Source organism: Rhinoderma darwinii, chromosome 1 (assembly GCF_050947455.1).
Source record: "Rhinoderma darwinii isolate aRhiDar2 chromosome 1, aRhiDar2.hap1, whole genome shotgun sequence".
Taxonomy (NCBI): domain Eukaryota; kingdom Metazoa; phylum Chordata; class Amphibia; order Anura; family Rhinodermatidae; genus Rhinoderma; species Rhinoderma darwinii.
The window spans coordinates 182,751,148-182,777,567 of NC_134687.1; the positions used below are offsets into that span (position 1 = coordinate 182,751,148).

At 41.1% G+C, this 26,420-nt stretch overlaps 1 protein-coding gene across 1 annotated transcript in view; it reads right to left on the reverse strand.

Annotated features, from left to right (window-relative positions):
• Nucleotides 1-26,420, reverse strand: part of METAP1 (methionyl aminopeptidase 1) — a 79,580-nt gene that overhangs the window by 13,942 nt on the left and 39,218 nt on the right. The window contains exons 7-8 of the mRNA XM_075860642.1: nt 17,959-18,097; nt 17,219-17,350 (exon numbers count right to left, since the gene is read on the reverse strand). Coding sequence (XP_075716757.1) covers nt 17,219-17,350; nt 17,959-18,097 — 271 coding nt within the window. The remainder of the gene's footprint in view (nt 1-17,218; nt 17,351-17,958; nt 18,098-26,420) is intronic.

Below are 26,420 nucleotides of genomic sequence, written 5' to 3' on the forward strand. Positions count from 1 at the left end.
GGAGATAGGGGTTGCAAAATGTGGTGACAGAGCCTCTTTAATCTGGCAGGGATCATTGGAGGAACTACAGGTCTTCATTGATTGTCTGAACAAGAATGCTATAAATGTGAAATTGACATGTCAAACGAGCCAGACTAACATTGAATTCCTTGACTTACAGGTACAAGTTGACCAAGATGGTTACCTCCAGACTGAGCTGTATAGGCAGAGTACATTTGCAAATACTGCGTTACATGCCTCATCTGCACACCAAAAAACCAGTAGTCAGAGACCTGCTCTACTTTAGGGGAGAAGACTGGATTCCAATTACAACAGGTAAAAATCATTACTGACTACAATTCAAAAATCACATAAAGTTAGCCGTTATACAGAAACGATAGCCAATCCTTACCCAAGATTCTATCTTGGGCAAAATGTTATCATCTTTCTCCCCTATGACCTATCGAAGATCTAGAGATCTAGAAATATTTGTGACAGCTACCATAGAGTTACAACCACAAAATGCTTTTGGGTCAAAAGGCCCTAGGCAGGGATGCTTCAAATGCAGCAAATGTGTGTCTTGCCCAAATATCGAACAAACTAATATATTGCATGATGCATTACATGAGAAGGAATATACAATTACACATTAATTGTTCTACTATAGGTGTTCACTACTTTGCCACATGTCCTTGTGACATTATCTATATTGGCCTGAATTACAGGCAACTCTTAGGGTATGTGCACACGAGAAGTGGCTTTTACGTCTGAAAAGACAGACTGTTTTCAGGAGAAAACAGCTGCGTCGTTTCAGACGTAAAAGCTCCTCCTCGTATTACGCGAGGCGTCTTTGACGCTCGTAAATCTTGAGCTGCTCTTCATTGACTTCAATGAAGAACGGCTCAAATTATATTGCAAAGAAGTGTCCTGCACTTTTGCCGAGGCAGTCAATTTACGCGTCATCGTTTGACAGCTGTCAAACGACGACACGTGAATTACAGGTCGTCAGCACAGTACGTCGGCAAACCCATTCAAATGAATGGGCAGATGTTTGCCGACATATTGTAGCCCTATTTTCAGACGTAAAACGAGGCATAATACGCCTCGTTTACGTCTGAAAATAGGTCGTGTGAACCCAGCCTAAAGGTGAGTATGAGAACATGCACTTGGCATCGAGGGAGCTTCTGATGAGGATGACTTGTCACTATTGACAACAATCCCCACGTCACTTTAAACATGGATGTGATGGTTTGCTTTTGAAAGTCAGGGGTATTGATCGGACCCAGGTGAGGAAATTGGAAAAGAACTCTGGACCAAAGAGAGACCATGTGGATCGATAGGTTGGGAACCCGGTCTCTGTTGGATCTTAATGACCAAAATAGCTATGCTCCGTTTTTGTAATGGTGATAGTACTCAATTTTTCTGATTCAGTAAGGGTATGTGCACACGTAGTGACCAAAAACGTCTGAAAATACAGAGCTGTTTTCAAGGGAAAACAGCCCCTGATTTTCAGACGTTTTTTGAGCAACTCGCGTTTTTCACGGCGTTTTTTACGTCCGTTTTTGGAGCGGTTTTCATTGGAGTCTATGAGAAAACGGCTCCAAAAACGTCCAAAGAAGTGTCCTGCACTTCTTTGACGAGGCAGTGATTTTACGCGCCGTCATTTGACAGCTGTCAAACGACGACGCGTAAATTACAGGTCGTCGGCACAGTACGTCGGCAAACCCATTCAAATGAATGAGCAGATGTTTGCTGACGTATTGGAGCCGTATTTTCAGGTGTAAATCGAGGCATAATACGCCTCGTTTACGTCTGAAAATAGGTCGTGTGAACCCAGCCTTAGATGGTCTTTTTGGTTTACAATTTTTTATATGATTTTACCATGCCCAGTGATATATACATAACATTATTTTCTATTTCTTTTCTCTATTCCTTTATTTTCCCTTTTTTTAACCACATTTAAATGATGTCTTAAGGTACTCTTACACCGGCCAATTCTAAGTCGATCTTACCTGCAAACGCTGATGCTGCTGCAGAATCAACTGTAGCCTCTGGTGCCGATGTGGCCGTCACGATGCAGGACCTGTGAGTGACGTCACAGATCTGCACCGTCAGAAGCTGGGCGTTCTGAAGAGAAGAGGATGTTACTTCTCTTCAGAGCGCCCAGCTAGTGAAAGTATTAAAAACGCCCCGATGTACGCACATAATACACGCCCACTTGGACTTTTACTTTTAAACACACCCACTTGGACTTTTGCAAGCCTCATTTGCATAACTACAAAAATGGTCATAACTTGGCCAAAAATGCTCGTTTTTTTAAAATAAAAACGTTACTGTAATCTACATTGCAGCGCCTATCTGCTGCAATAGCAGATAGGGGTTGCAAAATCTGGTGACAGAGCCTCTTTAAAAAGGAATTTTTGCAAAAAAAAAAAAAATGGAATTTGTAAATTTCACCTCTTTGCTTTAATTCCTGTGAAACGTCTAAAAGGGTGAAGAAACTTTCTAATGCTGTTTTGAATACTTTGAGGGTGAAGTTTTTAAAATGGGGTGACTTATTGGGGGTTTCTAATGTAGAAGGCCCTCAAAGCCACTTCAGAACTGAACTTCAGGGACCACTGAAAAAAAAAATAGCCTTTTGAAATTTTCTTGAAAATATAAGAAATTGCTGCTCAAGTTCGAAGCCTTGTAACGGCCTAGAAAAATAAAAGAATGTTCAAAAAACGATGCAAACAAAGTAGACATATGGGAAACGTAAACTAGTACTGATATTACTATGTTTTACAAGCAAATGCATTTAAATTTAGAAAAATGCTAATTTTTGCAAATTTTCTCTAAATCTTGGTGTTTTTCACAAATAAATATTGCATTTTTGAGCAGAAGGCTTGAGAAAGCGTGTCTACGCGAAACAGCTGTTGCCTGTGAACTTGCATCTCATTCTCCACCCACTTCTCATTGAGTAATAAAGCATATGAAAAAAAACTTGAGTTGGGTGAGTGCGGCTCCAGTTTCTTCATTCATTGAAATATCGAATTTATCGACCACATTTTTTCACTAAAAGTACAATATGTCATGAGAAAATCTCAATCACTTGGATAGGTAAAAGCATTCCAAAGTTATTTCGACAAAGTAAAACGTCAGATTTTAAAGAAAAAAAATAATCGGCTTCGTCCTGAAAGCAGAAACAGGCTCTATCCCGAAGGGGTTAAGGTTTTAATCACTGGGGAGGTATTTATACCCGGATATTACAACAGACGCCACCCCCTGACAAAGCTTTGGTGAAAAGCGCGTCGGGTTTGTGGTGGCTTATCCTGAATCCGGTCCTCTTGGCTTGGATATTCTCTATATTATACGGTGTATCAATATGGCTTGCCTATATATCTATATGGGAGACCAACATCGTTGCATACCAATTTATATATATTCCAATTTATATATATTTTTCTTTACCTTATTTACATATGGTATTTACAATTTATACAGGATTGCATACCAGTATCTCTCCATGGTACTTACAGGTCTGACTGATCTACGCTATTCTCATGAGGCCTTGATACAGTCCATATATTCAGGGTACCCACCATGTCAAATTCCTTCTTTGTGAAGGTTTTGGTTTTATTACGTATTGTTTATTTTTATCCATTATGTATGTATGATCTAAAACAGATATCTAGAAAGTAATGAGCACATTTGTAATATACATTAAAAATGTTGTACCGTTTCAGCTCCACAACTTCTATTTATCCACTACACATTGATTCTGCTTACAGCTACGTTTTGCAGCTTCTGTCAGTGAGCTCAACTGATGGCTCAGTGGACCGCGGCTCCTGTGAGCCTCAGACAATCTAACCCTAATACTGATCAAATCTAAGCAGCAACTTAGATTTAATCAATATGAGGGTTGGATTGCGTGTCAAAGGCACACAGGAAGCTCTTTCAAAGTCTAACCCAGCTCACTGACTGATTCAGCTTACAGCAGCGTTATGTAGCTTCTTTGTAAAGTGGATACAAAGAAGCTGCAGTGCTGAAACGGTACAATCACTTTTAATAACGAAGTTACAAATGCGCTGATAGTCTCAACATCTACAGTATATTGAATTAAAAAAAAAAAAGAAGTAGGAGAGTGATGAGGAAGGTTTGCCCCTAAAATACAAGGCTCTGATAGGATACCAATATTGTGAATTCTTGGCCTTGGCGAACTAAATATTGCATTAAAGGCTATGTGCATATTCGAAAGGGTTTTATTGGTTTTTTTTAATACATAAAACTGTTGGTGTGTTTGGTGCAATTCTCAAATTAGATTAAGAAAAAAATATTTTACTTTGAGCTACAGCTGCTCTGTATCCTGTATACAGAGCAGCTGTATAGTTCGCCAAGACCTGAATCCGTCAAGTCTGCGGGACTGACTGGTTCTGGGTCAACTGGTCTGACACGCAGGATCCACCTGTAAATTATCACATCTAAGTTAGGAACTTATGTGATGGGTAATAGGTGGATCCTGCGCGTCAGGTTGTGACAGCGTGTCTTGCGTGTGTCTGTCAGTCCAGCAGACGTGCCTGGTGCAGGACTCCACGAAGGATCCAGCTGTTCTGTATACAGGATACACAGCAGCTGTATTTCAAAAAGTAAAAATAATTAAAACGATTTAGAAAATTGCACCAAAGAATAAAAAAAAATTTTCTAATAAAAATTTAACTTTCAGAAAGTTCACATAGCCTTTAACCCCTTCCCGACATTTGACATATCCATACGCCAAAGTCAAGTAGGGGAATTATGGAACAGGCTCACGGAGTGAACCCGCTCCATACGATGCCAGTATCGGCTGTATTTTACAGCTGACACTTCAGAGTACCGAGCAGCATTGCGCTCGATACCGCTAGTTTAACTCGTTAAATGCCACCAATAGCGACTGCAGCATTTAAATTGTTAGAGGGGAGTTACATAGTTACATAGTTAGTACGGCTGAAAAAAGACACATGTCCATCAAGTTCAACCAAGGGAAGGGAAAAGGGAAGGAAAAATTTCTACACATAGGAGCTAATATTTTTTTGTTCTAGGAAATTATCTAACCCTTTTTTAAAGCCATCTACTGTCCCTGCTGTGACCAGCTCCTGCGGTAGACTATTCCATAGATTCACAGTTCTCACTGTAAAGAAGCCTTGTCGCCTCTGCAGCTTGAACCTTTTTTTCTCCAGACGGAGGGAGTGCCCCCTTGTTTTTTGAGGGGGTTTTACAAGGAACAGGATTTCACCATATTTTTTGTATGTGCCATTAATATATTTACATAAGTTAATCATGTCCCCCCTTAGTCGTCTTTTTTCAAGGCTAAATAGGTTTAATTCTTTCAATCTTTCCTCATAACTTAGATTCTCCATGCCCCTAATTAGCTTCGTTGCTCTTCTTTGTATTTTTTCCAACTCCAGGGCATCCTTTCTATGAACTGGAGCCCAGAACTGAACTGCATATTCTAGATGAGGCCTCACTAATGCTTTGTAAAGTGGTAATATTACATCCCTGTCCCGCGAGTCCATGCCTCTTTTAATACATGACAATATCTTGCTGGCCTTTGAAGCAGCTGATTGACACTGCATGCTGTTATTGTGTTTATGATTTACAAGAACACCCAGATCCTTCTCAACAAGTGAATCCGCCAGTGTAGCTCCCCCTAGGACATATGATGCATGCAGGTTGTTGGTACCCAGATGCATAACATTACATTTATCTACATTAAACTTCATCTGCCAAGTGGACGCCCAAACACTTAGTTTGTTTAAATCTGCTTGCAATTCATGAACATCTTCCATAGTCTGAACTATATTACATAGCTTGGTGTCATCTGCAAAAATAGAAATAGTGCTATTAATCCCTTCCTCTATATCATTAATAAATAAGTTGAATAATAGTGGTCCCAGCACTGAACCCTGGGGTACACCACTTATAACCGGTGACCATTCAGAGAAGGAATCATTGACCACAACTCTCTGGATACTGTCCTTGAGCCAATTCTCAATCCAATTACAAACTATATTTTCTAAACCTATAGTCCTTAATTTACCCATTAGGCGTCTATGGGGGACAGTGTCAAATGCCTTTGCAAAGTCCAAACACACTAAATCCACAGCGGCCCCTCTGTCTAGACTTCTGCTCACCTCTTCATAAAAACAGATTAGGTTAGTTTGACAACTTCTGTCCTTAGTAAAACCGTGCTGGCTGTCACTTATGCTATTTATTGTCACATAATCCTGTATATAGTCCCTCAATAGCCCCTCAAACATTTTCCCCACAATTGATGTTAAGCTTACTGGTCTATAATTACCTGGGGAAGACCTAGAGCCCTTTTTGAAAATAGGCACCACATTTGCGCTGCGCCAGTCCCTTGGCACTATACCAGTCACTAGAGATTCTCTGAATATTATGAAAAGGGGGACAGAAATAACTGAACTAAGCTCTTTAAGAATTCTAGGGTGTAACCCATCTGGTCCCAGGGCCTTGTGCACATTTATTTTATTTAATTTAGCTTGGACCATCTCTACATTCATCCAATTCAGTATATTAACAGCACTGGCACCGGCTACATCAGCTGCTCTTTCTTCAGTTGTATATACAGAGCTAAAGAACCCATTTAGTAACTCTGCCTTCTCTTGATCCCCTGTGATCAACTCCCCATTACCATTATCTAGGGGTCCTACATGTTCAGACCTTGGCTTTTTAGCATTTATATACTTGAAGAATTTTTTGGGATTTGTTTTACTATCCTTGGCCACCTGCCTTTCATTTTATATTTTTGCTAATTTTATTACATTCTTACAGATTTTATTAAGCTCTTTATATTTTACAAAGGCTACAGCTGTACCCTCAGATTTGTATTTTTTAAATGCCCTTTTTTTGTCATGTATTGCCCCTTTCACAGAAGGTGTAAGCCATGTGGGGTTTAATTTGAGTCGTTTATACTTGTTACCTATAGGAATACATTTTGCACTATAATTACCCAAAGTAGATTTGAAAATCTCCCATTTATCATTTGTCCCATTATTTGACATTAGTTCTTCCCAGTCTATATCCTGAATTGCCGCCCTCATCCTGGGAAAATTGGCTCTTAAAATTAAATGTTTTTGCCCTCCCAGCCTGCGTTTGTTTTTTACAGTATAGGTAAAATGTAACTATATTATGATCACTGTTACCGAGGTTTTCATGAACATTGACATTCCCAACAAGATCTGCATTATTAGAAATGACCAGATCCAACAGAGCTTCACCTCTAGTCGGGTCTTCCACAAACTGGCACATAAAATTTTCCTGCAACAGGTTGAGGAAATGTCTCCCCTTTGCAGTTGAAGCCGAACCATGACACCAATTAATATCCCGGAAATTAAAATCTCCCATTATCACTACAGTACCCGCCTGTGCAGCCCGCTCCATCTGTTTATATAGCTGAACTTCCATCTCCTCAGTTATATTGGGGGGTCTATAGATTACACCAAAAGTAATTTCTTCAGTGTTTACCTCCCTTTCTAGTTCCACCCACAAGGTTTCAACCTCCTCACAGTCTTCACCCACTATTGTCTCTTTCACACTCGCCTTCATATCGCTTCTTACATACAGACATACACTACCACCTTTCCTATTTGTCCTGTCTTTCCGAAAAAGTGTAAAACCCTGTAGATTTACAGCCCAGTCATGTGAAGTCTAGCCATGTTTCAGCAACACCAAATATATCTATATTTTCTTCCAGTATCAAGGACTCCAGCTCCCCCATTTTGCTTGCTAGACTTCTGGCATTTGTGAACATACACTTTAACTTGCCTGTCAGTTTTTCACTTTTATTATCAGAAATGTGATTTGACATTAATCGGGCCTTTTTATTTACACTGATGTTTTGTAACGAAAGGATCTCCTTATCTTGTTTGTACCCCAATGAAAAGTCAGCCCAGTGCTCTAGGAACCCAAATCCTTCTCCTCTACACCAAGACTTCAGCCATGCATTTAACTCCCTGAGCTCCCGCTGTCTTTCCTGTGATGCGCATGGCACAGGCAGTATTCCTGAGAATACTACTTTGGAGGTCCTTCCCTTCAGCTTGTAGCCTAGTTCTTTACACAACCCTCTACACAACCCTCTGACCCCCTCTACACAATCGCGGGGGGGGGGGGGGGGGGGGGCAATGGTTGCTATGGCTGCCTGGCAGACTAATGAAGGCCCCCAGGTCCGCCATCTTTGTGCTCCTATTAAGCCCTGTGCGTAAAAGTCTGGCCTATTACAATATATTTAAGTCGCACGGTGAACGCCGTAAAAAAACATTTTTTAAAACGCCAGACTATTTTTGGGTTACCTGATCTCCCACAAAAAAAATTAAAGAAAAAAGTGATCTAAGCATCGCATGTACCCCAAAATGGTATAAAAAACTACAGCTTATGCCGCAAAAAATAAGCCCTCATACTGCTCAATCCCCGGAAAAATAAAAAAAAGTTATGGCCCTTTGGAATTTGTCGACACAAAATAAATTTTATTTTTTGTAAAAGTAGTAAAATATAGGAATTTTTATATATATATATATATATATATATATATATATATATATACATACATGTTAACTTTATTCTGTGGGTCAATACGATTACAGCGATACCATATATATATATATATATATATATATATATATATATATGGTATCGCTGTAATCGTATTGACCCACAGAATAAAGTTAACATGTTTTAATTGCACAGTGAATTCCATTAAAAAAATGCGCAAAAAACAATGGAGGAATCGCTGTTTTTTTCATTTTCTACCCCAATTTTTTTTCCCGTTTCCTAGTATGGCACAATAAACGGTGCTACGAAAAACGACAACTCAAGCCCTCATAGGACTATAAATAGACGGGGAAAAAAAATAAAATAAAAAAAATTTTGGCTTTTGGAATGTGGAGAGGAAAAACGAAAATGAAAATCTGAAAAAGGGCTGCAGCGGGAAGGGGTTAAGTACCCTATATTTGTCTGCTCTAGCACTGACCCTAGCCAGTTTTTTCTATATTTTATATGTATTCATATAAAAACGCTGATTACATATGAAATAGTATAGGATATACAGCTTTGGGAAAAAATAAATCTATTCAACTTGCAATATATTTTCTTGCTTTTTTGAGTGCTGGGGTAATCGTGACTATATACATTGGGACTTCATCCCAACCCTATTGCACCAAACTGTTAACATAGGTGTGCATCCCATATACATTTTTTCTAGTTTTTCACTATTATGGACACGGTTTGCGGGGGATGGGAGGGATTGGTACACCTGGGATGGGTTTAGGTTCTCAATCTTAAAATCACATGCCTTGACTGTAGATATCTAGTATCTGGGGGTGGGTGGAAGAGAGGGACGTATTGATGTACGCACTTAACTAGTTTTGTTAGCTATATTTCTAATGGCTGATCAAGTAATTTTTATCTCTTGGAACGTAAGGGGGTATGGGAGATCCGGTTTATAGTAAGGCCATTTTTGAGTTTAAGATCCGTAATCCATCTATTGTTCGCTTTCATGAAACTCTTCTAACCAGTGATACGGTGCATATGGTGGAGGGCGTGGATCAGACAGACATACTTATCATACTACTCACACCGGGTCCTCCAGGGGGGGGGTCTGCATTATTATATACAAAATCATTCCTTTTAGCTGCATGGAGGATGAAATAGATGGAGGGCAGATACATTTGTTTACATATTTACAATGTTGAATGCGTCCTGGCTGCAGTGTATGTGCCGCCACCATATTCAATGGTGGTCGTCAATAAAAAAGTGTTGACTTTCACCAACAGGTTCCCAGGCATTCCGGTAATTCTGCTGGGAGATTTCAATAATTTGATACTTATTGGGAGAAATTACACAAGGTCGTCAGCCCGGTGAGAGGGGAGTTAACCCGGTTTTGACAGAAGAGAAATCTGATTAGATATTTGGCGTCTTAGGCATCCTCAGACTACAGGTTTTTTTTCCTGCCATTCTATTGCAGTTAATTCCAAGTCTAGGATTTACTATATGTTCATTAATGACTTTTATCTAGAGTTCGCTCCGTAGAATATTTGACTAGATCACTCGCCTATCCTCATGAGGGCGGATTGCTTGGTCAGCTAGACAAGGTTTTCAAAACGTGGAAAATAAATGCATTTTGACTCCCGCTGTTGAATGCAGAGGATATCACTAATCATATCGGAGTATTTTCGCTTTAATAATGGTACAGCATCTCATAATATAGTCTGCGATGCTGTGAAGGCCTCAGTTCGAGGGGTTCTTATCAAACTCATTAGTCGGAGGAAGATGAAAACTAGACAATTGGGCTTGGCTATGATACAAAGGGTGGATGAAACTGAAATGGCATTTGTTCAACGCCCGAGCGAGATGACAGAAAACTTGGAGGGAAGCTGGGGAAACATTACGGTCACATCTTTTAGCAGAGGCAGATAATAAGATTTTTCTAGACTGTTCCATTTTGAGGAAGGGGATAGGGCTGGACATATGCTAGCCAACATTGCCAAATCACAGCAAGAGTCATTTATGTGGCAACTATATGTACCCCTCAGGGTAATATGGTATCGGAACTTATACGGATACTTGGTGTTTCACCTCTTCTATAAGAATTTGTATCAGTCTAGACTTAGAGATGACTGATCAGATTCACCAATTTCTTTCTGATACATGTCTAAATGTCCTGTCGGATGAGGATTTCTTAGAAGCCTCTGAGTCTAGAGGAGCTACAAAACGCTACTATTTCCTTAGCCAATAATAAGGCGCTGGGGTTAGACAGGCTGCCAGTAGAACTGTATAAGAAATTTGGAGATGTATTGCTCCCAGAACTATTGCAGGTATTTGGAGAGGCTTTGTCAGGATCCTTGCCAGGTACTATGAAAGAAGCTATAATAGTCGTCCTGTTGAAGCCTGGTAAAGATCCACTTATGCCAGATTCGTACAGACCAATCTCCCTATTACCAGTTGATGTTAAAATTATTGTAACGGTCTTGGCCATGCGTTTCTTAGGTCATTAGCACTCGGATTCATCCGGATTAGACAGTCTTTATGCCCGTGAAGGCCATTAACCTTGAGTATTTAAAACTTAGATTCCAGTGGATAACCCCAGGAAATGTGCTGTCTGCTCTCTAGGCCTTTGACAATATTGAATGGGACTTTTTGTGGAAGGTATTAGAACGTATGGGGTTTGGGGAAAGATTCATAGCCTCTGTTCGCCTTTTATACGAGGCTCCTGTGGCATGTGTACGTGTGAATGGTGCTTTGACAGATACGTTTGCGTTTGGCAGGGGCACTCGGCAGGGATGTCCTTTATTCCCCCTGCTCTTTGCAATTACCACAGAGCCATTAGCGGCTAGTATTGAGCGCATCCGGGGAGTGTGGGCTAGAGGAAAGAATAGCCATGTATGCAGATATGCTCCTCTCCCTGGGTGACACTGGTCAAACCTTGGACAATGTCATAAGTGTCAGACAATATGGGTCATATTCTGGTTTATCCATCAACTGGACAAAACCTGACTTCCTCCCCTTAGATGAACCCTAGGTGGATCTAGATAAGGAACACATTCCACTGCAGTGTGCTACCGTTATTAAATATTTAGGAAGATAGATAACAGTGTTGACAGAATACGAACACCTTCATTTAGATCCTCTGATAAAGTTCAGAAATAAAATGAGTGGCCTGGTGTGGACTGCCATCATTAGGTTGCTCCCTCTGCAGGAGCGGTGCTGCGGTGGCGGTAGCCGCCATGCGGTGCTGCAACTGCTAGAGTAGGGACCCACTTTTAGAGGTCGCCGTAAAGTGGCAAGTGGGCTTGCATACAATTTGATCAAAATGTTACAAAGAACCTCTCGTTCATATTTAAATATTTTGCCTAGCCGCAATTGATCATAGTATACAGTGGATGTGCGGTCCATGTCTATTCTCTCCCCTTTGATTTGAGATGCCATCATCATTAGTAGGGCGCACGAATCTCAAAGATGGTGTGGATGCCCCAGCTATTGTACTTTCTACATAACTCACCAGTTTGGTTGCCCCAATGCTTTTTCCTAATGATTAATCGGATGTTTAGAGATCTTATTTGGAAGAAGGGGCACGTACGTATAAAAATGGATACCTTACAGAGAAGACCGACAGATGGAGGTTTGACGGCCCCTAATTCAGGACTTTATTAGCATCTCAGTTAAAGCACCTTAGAGGATGGGGGTCGGAGGCACAAGACTGCAACGCATGCTACGAAATTTCACGCAGTGTGACCGGCTATTTGCTGCTTTGGAAACCGGTCAATTTAAGACTCGTACTAAAAGATTGCCCACATTGTACCAAATGCATAGGGTATGGGTAAAGATGACGGACCTTCTGGGAATTCAGGGATGCACTCCTGGAATAACCCCTGGCTAACGGAGGTTGCCAGCCTGGAAGACCTTGGTAGATGGAAATACAAGGGCATCTGGTGGCTAACCATTATATAAGGAAGGTTCTGAAACGGTTTTCTGATCTACAATCAGAGTTTGCTCTGCCGAATGAATCCTTTCTTGAATATTGGCAGATGAGACATGCGCTAGAAAAAGAAACATGTAGGAGATATCCTAATATGCACTATGAATCCTATTGTTACTATCATGGCTGACACTGACACCAAGAGGAAATTTAGAATATTTGATGGATAAAAAAAAAACATTTATACACTGTCGAAATTAGCCCCTTAGATTTCAAAGAAAAATGTGAAAGGGACCTTGGCCCTATTGAAGATGGGCAGTGGCAGGATATAGAAGCATATACCCCCTAGATTGTCACACCTGTATCTCTTACACAAAGTGTTTAAAACACCCCAGCTTTTGTTTGATATTGGTCTATGGGAAACCCCCATATGCAACATATGTAAAGCGCAAAATGCAGATATCATGCACATGTTGTCATGTTCGCATCTTGACATCTTCTGGCGAGGAGGTAGCGATCATCAATGGGGTGTACTCTGCTAGTCTTACTCTGACACCATATGTGTGTGTACTTTGTTATGTAGACGATGTAATAGGATCTGAGACATTTAAAACTGCTATAGCTCGTCTGCTATAAATGGGAAGGAAACGGATTTCTCAGAGATGGTTGCAGGAATTACCTCCTACACGTTTTGCGTTTATTGCCAAAGTGAATTGGCTCGTATACATGGAAAAACCTATATACCTTAAATGGGGTTCCTTGAGAAAAATTAGAACATAGCTTTCGCTGAGTTGCTAAGAGATATGGGCCTATATAGGAATCTTATGTAGAAATATAGGGGTGCAAAGTTGATGTAATATGTAACTGATGTTAGCACTGTCGATCTGACATTGAGGATATGAATACCGTGTATGGTTAGTTATTCGCTGACATACTTAGAAGGATTGGGGCGTACTCATTCCCAGGTGAATCAGGTTGGGGTGGAGGGGTTTGTTATATATTTTTTCTGCCTGTTTTGCATTTCTACGTACTTTTATTGTGGAAAACTGCAAAACTTTTCTAATAAAAAGTTACTGGATTTAAAAAAAAAAAAAGAAAAAAAAAGGGGGCTATTCGAATTATTGAAGCCTGGTCTTCCCTGACTTTTTTTTTTAATTCTCTTGGGAGAAGACATAGGACAGGGCAGGGAATAACCCCCCCTTTGACTCCAACACGGGGGAAATGCATCTATTGCTGTTGGGTAGTCTGAGGGATCCAGGAAGAAGAATCTCTTGACCTTCCTGTTTTCTCTGGACGCAGATAGGCCTGTTGATGGAACCCCCCCCCCCCCCATTTGTAAGCAATCTTCTGAAATCTCTCTGTATTCAGAGACCATTCTGACCTTTTTCATCTGAGGAAGTCTGCCACCTGGTTGTCCCTTCCCTTCAGGTGGACAGCTGAGAAGGTCAATAGGTGGCGCTCTGCCATAAAAAAAAATATCTGGGAAGCTAAATCCATCAGTGGAAATGATCTCTCCCCCCCCCCCTGATGATTTATATAAGCCGTGGTCTGAAATTGCTGGTATAGCATTTTTCATAGTCTGAAAAACTGTTGCCAGTTCTCTGAAGTTGGATGACCCGTGCGGCCTCGTGGTCCTACTAACCCGAGAAAAGAGTCGTCGTAATGAGCTCCCCAACCCAAAGAACTCGCATCCGTAATTATATTGAGTAGGGGGTTATCCATTGAATGCCCCTCTTGAGGTTCTCCCTGTTTAGTCACCATCTGAGGGACAGCCTGAATTGATCTAGGGAGAGATTGCTCTTGTCCCACTAATCTAAAATGTCCCATTGTAGAGCCCTGGATCTGAACGGAGCCCATAATACTGCTGGAACGCATGATATCAAGAGGCCCAGGACTGACCGCTTTCCTGAAAGCGGTCATATGGGTAAAATAGAGCTCTGAGACTCTAGTCTATCAGGGGATTGATTTTCCCTTCTGGAAGGAAAGACATCTGCTTGGAGGAATCTAGAAGAATCCCTTGAAAGAAATCTGTTTGAGTGAATCAAATTAGATTTTTTTCAGATTCATGTTCCATCCTAAGTTTGTTAGGATAGAACTAATTATGTCCATCTGTTGAATTCGGGTCTGAGTTGTTTCTGCCACTAGGAGGAAATCGTCCAGGTAAGGAATCAGGAGGATGTCCCTCATCCTGATGTATGATGTAATTTCCACTACTCATTTTGAAAACACCCTTGGGGCTTGTGAAATGCCAGAGGGGAGGGACTATTATAGGTGAAACAAAAAACGGTTGTATCACTGCCACCCTTAGGGTATGTGCACACACACTAATTACGTCCGTAATTGACGGACGTATTTCGGCCGCAAGTCCCGGACCGAACACACTGCAGGGAGCCGGGCTCCTAGCATCATACTTATGTACGATGCTAGGAGTCCCTGCCTCTCAGTGGAACTACTGTCCCGTACTGAAAACATGATTACAGTACGGGACAGTTGTCCTGCAGAGAGGCAGGGACTCCTAGCATCGTATATAACTATGATGCTAGGAGCCCGGCTCCCTGCACTGTGTTCGGTCCGGTACTTGCGGCCGAAATACGTCCGTCAATTACGGACGTAATTAGTGTGTGCGCACATACCCTTAGATATTTCTGCTGAGGACTGCATATTGGTACACGATAATGCCATCTCTGGAGAGGAGATTTATGGAATGCTCTCCATGCAAAAATCTTTGTAGTTCAAAGAAGAATTTAGTTTTTAGATTTATCATGACACTATTTCCCTTCTGGTTTCTTCACCAGAAAAAGAGGGGAATAAAAGCCTTGGCCTGTTTCTGCACTCAGGGCTTGAACTAGAACCCATTTTTTTGTTTATAAGTGACAATTTCTGACCAATGCTTTGTCTTCATTTTTTAGGGTCTTTGTGGGAAAGATTTGAGTTCTAGAACATACCCTGTTTTTAGAATTCCTAGGATCCACCGATTTGTTGAAATTTTATCCCCAATTTTTGAAAAACGGGAATAGACGACCCCCCGCCATGGATCTTCTGGCGTCATTGTTGGTGGTCTGTTTTTGGGGTCTTTGAGGTCTGAAAAGGAAACCCTTGTCCTTCCTAGGAAACTGGGGTTCTAAACTCCTGTCCCGTGGGGTTAGGTCTTTTATTACACCTTTTGTGACAAAAAGAGTCCATTGGTTTTCCTTGTGTAGGGAACCCTTTTTTTCTATCAGACGATTTTTCTAATAGGTCATCTAGCGGGGGCCCAAACAAATAATCTCCAGAGCAGAGAATTGCAGAAAGTGTCCCTTTTGATCCAGTGTTCCCCTTCCTGGTTTTTAGCCATATATCCCTTCTAGTGGAGTTTGAGAGGGCAGCTGATCAGGCCGAACGGCGCACAAAATCTACCGAGGCATCGGCCAGAAAATCTGCTCCCTAGAGTCTCGCCTCTACCGTGAAGCTCCAATTGTGATAGCCATATTTTTAGAGACCTAGCCACACAAGTGGCTGCAATACCCGGCTTAAAAGCCCATGCAGAAACGTCCCAAGTTCTCTTGAGGTAGTAATCAGCTTTCCTATCCATGGGATCGGATAAAGAGCCTAGATTCTCAAAGGGAAGGGCATTTTTCCCTCGATATTTTTGCCACTGGGGCGTCAAGTCTGGGGTATTATCCCAGTCTCTGCAGACCTCTTCCTCAAAAAGGGGTATTTCCTTTTAAGGAATTTGGGAATACCAACTTTCCTATCTGGATTTTTCCATTCCCTTTTGATGAGACGCAATACATTTTTATGAAGGGAAAAGTTCTGTTTTCTAGGCACTAAGCCTTCAAACATGTCCTGGACAGAACAAGATTCCTCTTCAGCAGAGGCAACCGATAAATCTACCCTCGAAGAGGTGGACGGTAGATCCTTTTTCTTTAGGGAGTTCCTAACTTCTGCCCTCACAATCTCTTTAATGCTTGAAGCCAGATTTGCAGATTCTTCAATGATGAGCATATCTAAGCAATTCTGGCAAAGTCTTATTATAGAAGAGGCTGCAAGTTTATTACAAACTGCACATTCCTAGTTAGGAGTCTTATCCAGTTTCTTTATAGGACCTTCACTGGCTCAAATAGATGTACAAGAGAAAAGGACAGTATTAGCAAAGAGGGTTTTTTTTTGACAGCTCCCTGCTCGGTTTATTTATCCTGATGCAGTGCTGTAAAAAGGCTTATGCATCAGAATAAAGCCAGTTAGTGTCAGACGTGAAAAGGCGTATTGGCGGTCACTAACGGGTTAAGGTGAAAATGTGTATTATGAAAAAAAAAATATGGCATATTAACACAGGCTACCAGTTGGGCATCACCTCAGTTCAAAGGCAATTCTGCCCTGAGCTGGAGACCTTGGAGAAAAGACTGGTTGTTGCGTGTGGCAGTGTATACCAAGTAGCTAGTCTGTCTCGCATGACAACTGTTCTGCTCAAAGCTGGAATTGAATATGGTGGACTAAACCGTAAAATACAGCTTGGCAACTATGCAATCTCAGGCTGCAGTAGTAATCAGATTTCTCCAAAGATTTAGGCTGAAGACACATGGCTGTGATCGGTCTGAGATATGGACCATAGGTCATATTTCCCAGACCGAACAGTACAGGTAGTTGAAAACATGATTACAATACAGGACACTATTCCCACAGGGAGGCCGCATCTCCTAGCATTGAAGATGCCTATGATGCTAGGAGCACGACATGGACTTCGTGTCTACAGTCTTCGGTGGAGAACCTCTAAGTAGCAAAAATAGACTAAATGCAGGAGAAATACCTTACCTTCATCAATTGCTTGCATTAGGCACTCAAAGGTTGTCTGAACAAGCCGTTTTGCATCCTCGTCAACTTCGCCAATATAAAAGGTTTCATTGAGATCTCCATGGCAACCATTGTGATAAACCGTAATGTCCACTAAAAAAAACAAAAACATTGTACAAATAAAAAATAAAAAAAACCTAGTGTTCTCCATACACATGCAGTGTAAGCTACAGATCCCAGGAACATTTCCATTTCAGAGTTCTGTTATTGCTCCAGTAACAGTTTGGCTATGTTCACGTCACTTTTTTTGGCCTACGTTTAACATATGCAGAGAAAAACTCTCGATGCATACGTTAAATATAGCCTGTGATGGATGCCTAACAGTGGCATCAGTCACCCATTGGCTATAATAGTATCAGTTTAACAAATAGATGAACTCTCCAGACCCTTTTCATGACGTATCCATCAAACGCATACCATTATAACATATGGGTGATGGATGTCACTGATAGGCATCCATTAAAAACATTCATCAGCCATAGGCTATAATAGAATCTATTTAACGGATACATTTTTAAAAACAAATGAAAAGCTCATGATGTATCTGGATACGGCATCAGTTTAACCGATGCCATATCAGTCACCAATAGGCTACCATGCAAAAAAAAAAAATGTTAATAAAATACTTTTTTACTGGACTCTGCGGGATGGAATAGCTAAACAGAAACCAAAAATGTAACGTAAAAAACATTGATGCCCACCATTCACAATATCTCCATCTTGCAGTGGTCTCCTGTCTGGAATCCCATGGCAGATCACTTCATTCACGGATGTGCAGCAGGACTTTGGGAAATTGTAATAATTCAATGGGGAAGGGTAGCAATTTCTTGAAACACATGCCTGTAATACACAATTTATTTTTTTCATAGGTCAAACGGTTATTAGGGGGTCAAGTAAGCGACAGAATTACATCCAGCGTACCACTTGTGTCAAAATAAAGTGGCTTTCTTACTAAGTGGAAGATTGCAAATTGTTGAACCCAGAGCGCCAGGGCAGAGTTAATTGTAGAGGACTAGTGACGCGAAATGCCCTTCTGTTACAAACCTCTGACTGTTGCTAGACATATTGTGCCGAAAAGTTGAAGAGTTCCAGTACGTCTGTATAGTAAATTAGTAACATGCTGGCCACAGTGGGCCATATACCTCACCAGCGCCAACGGTCTGACATATCTGCCAATTCAGACTTTCTGGGGGGAGGGGGTGTAGTGTAATGTAATTATTTTCTTAAGATTGGACAACAGAATTCCTCAAAATAAGGAATCAGATTGAGCAACCCGGTCAAATTGCCAAAACCATTAACAAATTACCCTTTGGAGTAAGACATTATTACCTGCAATCAAAGTATGGCAAGAAAAAAAATATAGAAAAATCTGTATCTACAAATTTTAGGCTATGTTCACACGCTTAACAAAAACCAGCTGTAAATACGGAGCTGTTTTCAAGGGAAAACCGCTCCTGATTTTAAGCATGGTGGCGTATTTTACAGCTGTTTTTCTATTGAGTCAATCAAAAACAGCTCCAAAAACAGCTCAAGAAGTGACATGAACTTTTTTTACGAGGCTTGTTTGTTTTTAAGGGTGGGGGGGTAGGGGGGGGGGTCTCTTCACTGGCAGAAGCACCGTTTGTAGCTCATGAACAAGAGAACTTTATCAGTCCTCACGATGTTAGAGGAGCTTGACGAATAGACAGAAAAATAAGAAAACTCATAAGGAAGGAAGGAGGGAGGCAGGGCAAAAACCAAGGTGGGCAATGTTATAGGAAAGAAGTATACAAGTAATGTGAGGGAAAGGAGGGTAGTGGGAAGAGAGAATTTTGGGAGTATATAATGCAGGGGGTGAAAGAGGGATTATGTAGGACAGATCTAATGTGTTTGCTTGGCACTCCCAGTCACTGCTTACCCTCAAAGACTATGGTTATTGAACTCAATACAGGTAGCATTTCTTAGTTTTTGTAGTACTAAATATATACTGCAATATTGCTAAAATCATTATTTTGCATTTGACTAGTAATTCAATGCGTAAATACAAATTTAGATTAGTAATTTCTCAAAAGAATTAGAACATTATAAATCGAATTGGTTGGCCTTTGGAGGTTAGCCCCATGGCGTAGCAGCGTGGCGCCACGTCGTATCTGCCCACCATTAAGTTTTATTGGTTCCGCATGCTTAGGTGAAAGCTCACAGCCCACTAGCCGGCTGCTACATGCCACTGAGCGGTCTCTACCTAGCTGCAAATAGAAGTGATATTTCCCCAAGGCCTACGAGGATGTAAGCTGTTGCCTGGACTGGAAATCGGCAGACAATGACAGGAATCTGATTATTCATTTGAAACTTGCATAAGAAGACTCCAACAGAAGAGCGAGGGGACACAGGTAAAGGTACCCCTGACATACACCACAAACACATTGTGAATAGACCCCAAAGACTGCCTTCCTGGGGGCCCAAAACGCAAGTATAAGCGATGTATATAAACTGCATCCTTGAAAACCGTGCAAATAAATCTGCTGAAATGAACGGCTTCTCTGAAAAGTCATGTAAATAGACGAACTGCCGGCAGGAGCGTTCTTTTGGCCTCTGACAGGTATAGATCAGTATTTTTCAAAGCAAAAAAAAACAAAAAACAACAACTTATGGAAGGCGTAGTAGACCACACTATTCCATCATGCATAGTGCAGTTAAAAAAAAAAAAAAAGTATACATCATACCTTTATTTCTTTAACATGGTAGCTAATGGGTGCCACTGCATGGAATACATTACAGGCATCAGTCAAAATGGATACATAATGAGCTCTTCATGATGTATCTGTTAAACGGAGGCCATTATAGCCTATAGGTAATGGTTGCGTTAAATTGATGCTTAACCCCTTAAGGACGCAGCCTAGTTTGGGCCTTAAGGCTCAGAGCCCATTTTTCAAATCTGACAGATTTAACTTTATGTGGTAATAACGTCGGAATGCTTAAACCTATCCAAGCGATTCTGAGACTGTTTTCTCGTGACACTTTGGGCTTCATGTTCGTGGTAAAATTTGGTCGATATATTCAGTCTTTGTGAAAAATTGCAAAATTTAGAGAAAATTTACAAAAAATAGCATTTTTCAGAATTTAAATGCATCTGCTTGAAAAACAGACGGTTATACCACCCAAAATAGTTACTAGTTCACATTTCCCATATGTCTACTTTAGATTGGCATCGTTTTTTTAATATTATTTTATTTTTCTTGGACGTTACAAGGCTTAGAACATAAACAGCAATTTCTCATATTCTTAAGAAAATTTCAAAAGCCTTTTTTTGAAGGTACCAGTTCAGTTCTGAAGTGGATTTGAGGGGCCTATGTATTAGAAACCCCCATAAAACCCCCCATTTTAAAAACTAGACCCCTCAAAGTATTCAAAACAGCATATAGAAAGTTTTTTAACCCTTCAGGCATTTCACAGGAATTAAAGCAAAGTGGAAATGAAATTTGCAAATTTCATTTTTTCTGCTGAATTTCAATTTGATTAACTTTTTTTTCTGTAACAGAGAAGCTTTTACCAGAGAAATACTACTAAATATGTATTGTCCAGATTCTGCAGTTTTTAGAAATGTCCCACATGTGGCCCTACTGCGCTCGTGGACTAAAACACAAGCCCCAGAAGCAAAGAAGCACCTAGTGCATTTTGAGGCCTCTTTTTTATTAGAATATATTTTAGGCAGCATGCCAGGTTTGAAGAGGTGTTGAGGTATCAAAACAATGGAAATCCACCAGAAGTGACCCCATTTTGGAAATTACACCCCTCAAGGAATTCATTTATGGTTTTTGTTATCATTTTGACCGCACAGTTTTTTCACAGCACCTATTTGAATTGGGCTGTGAAATGAAAAAAAATGATATTTTTTCCAATAAGATGTCATTTTTGATCAAAATTTCTTATTTTCACAGGGAACAACATACCCCATTTTGTTGCCCAATTTGTCCTTAGTGCGGTAAATACCCCATTTGTGGTGATAAACTGCCGTTTGGGCCCAAGGGAGGGCTCAGAAGGAAAGGACCACCATTTGGCCTACTGGAGCTTTTCTGGTGCTAAGTCATGTATGCAGAAGCCCCTGAGGTACCAGTACAGTTGAAACCCCCGAGAAGTGACCCCATTTTAAAAACTACACCCCTTAAGACATTCATCTAGAGGTGTAGTGAGCATTTTGACCCCACAGGTACTGTGTAAAAGATAATGCGCAGCAGATGGTGCAGTGTGAGATTTGCAATTTTATATATATATATATGCCATTTCAGGGTCCAATATATTGTGCCCAGCATGCGCCACCGGAGATATACACCGGTTAAATTGTAATGTGGGTTCTCCTGGGTACGGCAATACCCTACATGTGGCTGTTATCAGCTGCCTGGGCATACGGCAGGGCTCAGAAGGGAAAGATGAGGGGGGTAAGCTGTGCGGAGTGCATCAGGGTAAATTAAAAATCAAGGGATGTATGATACATTTTAAAACAATCTTTTATACAGAGCCCTGGTTTTTCGGGACACGTGTCACATTGGTATATTGTGTTCTTCCTTATCCCCCTCTTATAGCAGACTCTGCACCTCTTTTGACTCTTTCCCTTTCCACCGGTTTGGGGAACTTCTCCTGGAAAGTGTTGCCCTGGTACGATGCGTGTGGCCCCGCTTCCAGAAGTACTGGGTGCCCCCCCTTCCTGGTCCCTAAAGATTAGATCTTGAAATTCCAGGAAAGTTCCCCTCTGGCCTGCACATCGACGTAGCACGTACGCATTGTACAAAGCCATCTGTATGATGTGCCCGGCCAGCTTCTTATACCACACCGCATGGCGCTGTAGGGCTTCAGGACTTGATTTGACAAGTCCATCCCTCCCATGTACCTATTGTAGTCCAGGATGCAGTCTGGTGTGGGGGTGGCCTTTCCTTCATATATCCTAAATCTGTAGGTATACCCTGATGCACTCTCGCACAGATGAGACATCTTCACGCCATACCGTGCCCTCTTACCCGGCAGGTACTGGCGGAATTGAACCCTCCCTTTAAAATGTACCAGGGACTCATCAATAGAAATACACTTCTCGGGGGTGTATGCTTGGGAAAACCGGGCACTGAAACGGTCTAATAGGGGTCTCCGTTTATACAAACGGTCAAAACTGGGGCCATCTCTGGGTGGGCACGGCTCATTATCAGTATAATGTGAGAAGCGAAGTATTGCCTCATTTATTTATTTTTTTAGGTTCCAGTTCAGTTCTGAAGTTGCTTTGAGGGGCCAATATATTAGAAACCCCTATCAAACACCCCATTTTAGAAACTAGACCCCTCAAAGTATTCACAACAGCATTTAGAAAGTTTATGAACCCTTTAGGTGTTTCACAGAAATTTAGAGCAAAGTAGAGGTGACATTTACTTTTTTTTTTGTCAGAAAATCCTCTTTATACCATTTTTTTTTTATAACACAAAAGGTTTTATCAGAGAAACGCAAATTAATACGTATTGCCCAGACTCTGCAGTTTTGAGAAATATCCCACATGTTGCCCTCGTGCGGTAATGGACTGAAGCACCGGCCTACGAAGCAAAGGAGCACCTAGTGGATTTTGAAGCCTCTTTTTTATTAGGCACCATGTCCCGTTTGAAGAGGTCTTTTGGTGCCAAAACAGTGGAAACCCCCCAAAAGTGACCCCATTTTGGAAACTAGACCCCTTGAGGAATTCATTGTAGTTTTCTTGAGGTGCATGCAGCTTTTTGATCAGTTTTTATTCTATTTTTAGGTGGCGTGGTGACTAAAAAACAGCAATTCTACCATTGTTTTTTTATTCTATTATTTTTACAGCGTTCACCGTGCGCTATAAATGACATTCACTTTATTCTGCGGGGCGATACGATTACGGCGATACCAGATGTTTATAGTTTTTTTTTGTGTCTTATGGCGTTTGCACAATAAAATACGTTTTGTAAAAAATCATTCACTTTTTGTGTTACCTTATTCTAAGAGCCATAACGTTTTTATTTTTCAATCAATAAAGCCGTGTGGGGACTTATTTTTTGCGTAACGAACTGTAGTTTCGATCAGCACCATTTTTCGGTACATGCGACTTTTTGATCCCTTTTTATTCCATTTTTTGGGAGGTGAAGTGACCAAACAATTGTGATTGTGGTACGGTTTATTATTATTTTTTTTTACGGCGTTCACCGTGCGGGATAAATAACAAAATAATTTTGTAGTTCAGGCCGTTACGGACGCGGCGATACCAATTATGTATAGTTTATTTGTTTGTTTATATATTTTTATTAATAATTAAGGACTGATAAGGTAAAAAGGGGGATTTTTACTTTTATTTTCTTATTTTTACACAACTTTTTTTAACTTTTTTTTTACTGTATTACTTTGTCCCACTAGGGGACTTGAGGGCTGGAGGCCCTGATCGCTATTCTAATACACTGCACTACATGCGTAGTGCAGTGTATTAGAACTGTCAGCTACTCACTGACAGCAAGCATAGTGGGTCCTGACGTTGTCAGGACCCACTAGGCTTCCGTCTATGGCATAGCCGGACGCCATTGTTTGGTGTCCGGTTGCCATAGTCACCATCGCCGGCCGCTATCGTGTAGCAGGCCGGCGATGGCGGATTAACCCCTAAGAAGCCGCGATCGCTATTGAACGCGGCTTCTATGGGGTTAATCGGCGGGGGAGCTCCGCGATCGGTCCCGGCACATTGAGCAGTGATAGTCTGCTGTCGGAAACAGCAGCTATCACAGCTCATGAACGCGCCCCGCGCGAACGGCGCCGTGTTTACTCCATGACATACTATTATGTCATGGAGCGCGAACGATGCACTTACCATGACATAATAGTATGTCCTGGAGCGTTAAGGGGTTAAAGAGGCTCTGTCACCATATTACAAGTGCCCTATCTCCTACATAATCTGTTCAGCGCTGTAATGTAGAGAAGGGTTTTTTATTTTGAAATTGTTACAAATGTTATTTATACTAAGTTTTATGGTAAACTGGGTAAATTAAAGAGGCTCTGTCACCAGATTTTGCAACCCCCATCTGCTATTGCAGCAGATAGGCGCTGCAATGTAGATTACAGTAACGTTTTTATTTTTAAAAAACGAGCATTTTTGGCCAAGTTATGACCATTTTTGTAGTTATGCAAATGAGGCTTGCAAAAGTCCAAGTGGGTGTGTATTATGTGCGTACATCGGGGCGTTTTTAATACTTTTACTAGCTGGGCGCTCTGAAGAGAAGTATCATCCACTTCTCTTCAGAACGCCCAGCTTCTGACTGTGCAGATCTGTGACGTCACTCACAGGTCCTGCATCGTGTCGGCCACATCGGCACCAGAGGCTACAGTTGATTCTGCAGCAGCATCGGCGTTAACAGGTAAGTCGATGTAGCTACTTACCTGCAAACGCTGATGCTGCTGCAGAATCAACTGTAGCCTCTGGTGCCGATGTGGCCGACACGATGCAGGACCTGTGAGTGACGTCACAGATCTGCACTGTCAGAAGCTGGGCGTTCTGAAGAGAAGTGGATGATACTTCTCTTCAGAGCGCCCAGCTAGTAAAAGTATTAAAAACGCCCCGATGTACGCACATAATACACACCCACTTGGACTTTTGCAAGCCTCATTTGCATAACTACAAAAATGGTCATAACTTGGCCAAAAATGCTCGTTTTTTAAAAATAAAAATGTTACTGTAATCTACATTGCAGCGCCTATCTGCTGCAATAGCAGATAGGGGTTGCAAAATCTGGTGACAGAGCCTCTAAGTCCCACACAAACTTTACCGAAGTACTTAATCACACACAGCACAGCGTGATCTCGTGAGATCACACTGCTGTGTGAGTAAGTCCCACAAAAACTTTACCTAAGTGTCAGGAGTGTGAATAGACATCGCGTCCTGGCTGGAGGCGATGTCTATTCACTCTCAAGGCACTTCAGTAAAGTTAATGTGGGTGTATGTGAGAACACAACGTGATCTTGCTAAATCACGCTGTGCTGAGTACAAATGGACATGAATGGAGAGAAGTGTAAGACGCTAATTGGTCAGCGTTATACACTTCTCTTCACAACGCCCAGTTGGACAAAAAGGTAAAAAACTCCCAGTTGTCTATTAAGAAACTAATTTGCATAAATCTAAAATTGCTCATAACTTCCTCAAAAAAGGAGTTTTTCAAAATAAAAACAAAACGGTTATCTACATTACAGCGACTAACAGATTATGTAGGAAATAGGGCACTTATAATGTGGTGACAGAGTCTAACAGTGGCATCCATAACCCATATGCTACTAAGGTATCCATTTAACCGATAGGTCCTGAAAATCGCGATGAGAGTTTATGATGTATGTATACATTAAACAGATACCATTATAGTCTATGGGTGACTTGCCACTGTAAGGCATCAATCACAGCCTATGTTTAACATATATGTCGGGAGCTTTTCCTAGTGTATATCAAATGTTAAATTTGATGTACCTTGATAGAAGCGCTTCCCTTAAAAGTTGCATAAACAGATTAACTACTAGTAAAAACCAGTTATAAATACTGTGCCTTATTGGAGTGTTATATGGAACCTATTGGAAGCTGGCTACGTTGCCAGGAAGTAAATAGCTTTTATAAAAAAAATACAAAGCCTCTCACCAGACATCGCCTTAATTTTTTTAATTCGTGTCAATGGGGCCCTCAGTTTATGCCTGTAGTCATCAGCTACACCCTCCAGTTGTCATGGCCAGATAACAGCCCTATCCTCTGCTTTTTCTATGAATCTACAAGCAGAGCAGAGTGATCTCAGAGCTCACCCCAGAGAGGTCTTGCTGCATTGTAACCAGAGCGGTGGTCTGCTGTACAGTATAAACAGGAGCAGGACCACCCTTCACTGCTGGCTTTGTGAAGAGTGTCCTGCTCTGATCCTCTGCAAACTCTTTGTACTAGCCTGTTCGTTACAGTTTATTACATGCTTCAATGTTGAAAAAAATAGAAGGGTAAAAGTCAGGAAGGCGAAGGAATATTTTTGACAGCTCTGTGAAGCCCCCACGGCTCTGCCTGTCCACTAATAAGGAACAGAGGAGCCAACGTTGGAGATGGAGAATAAAACATATCTGAGCAAGTCTTATGCAAGAAGACACAGGCTTTAATTAATAATAGCTTTTGTACTCGTACACTTCATATATAAAA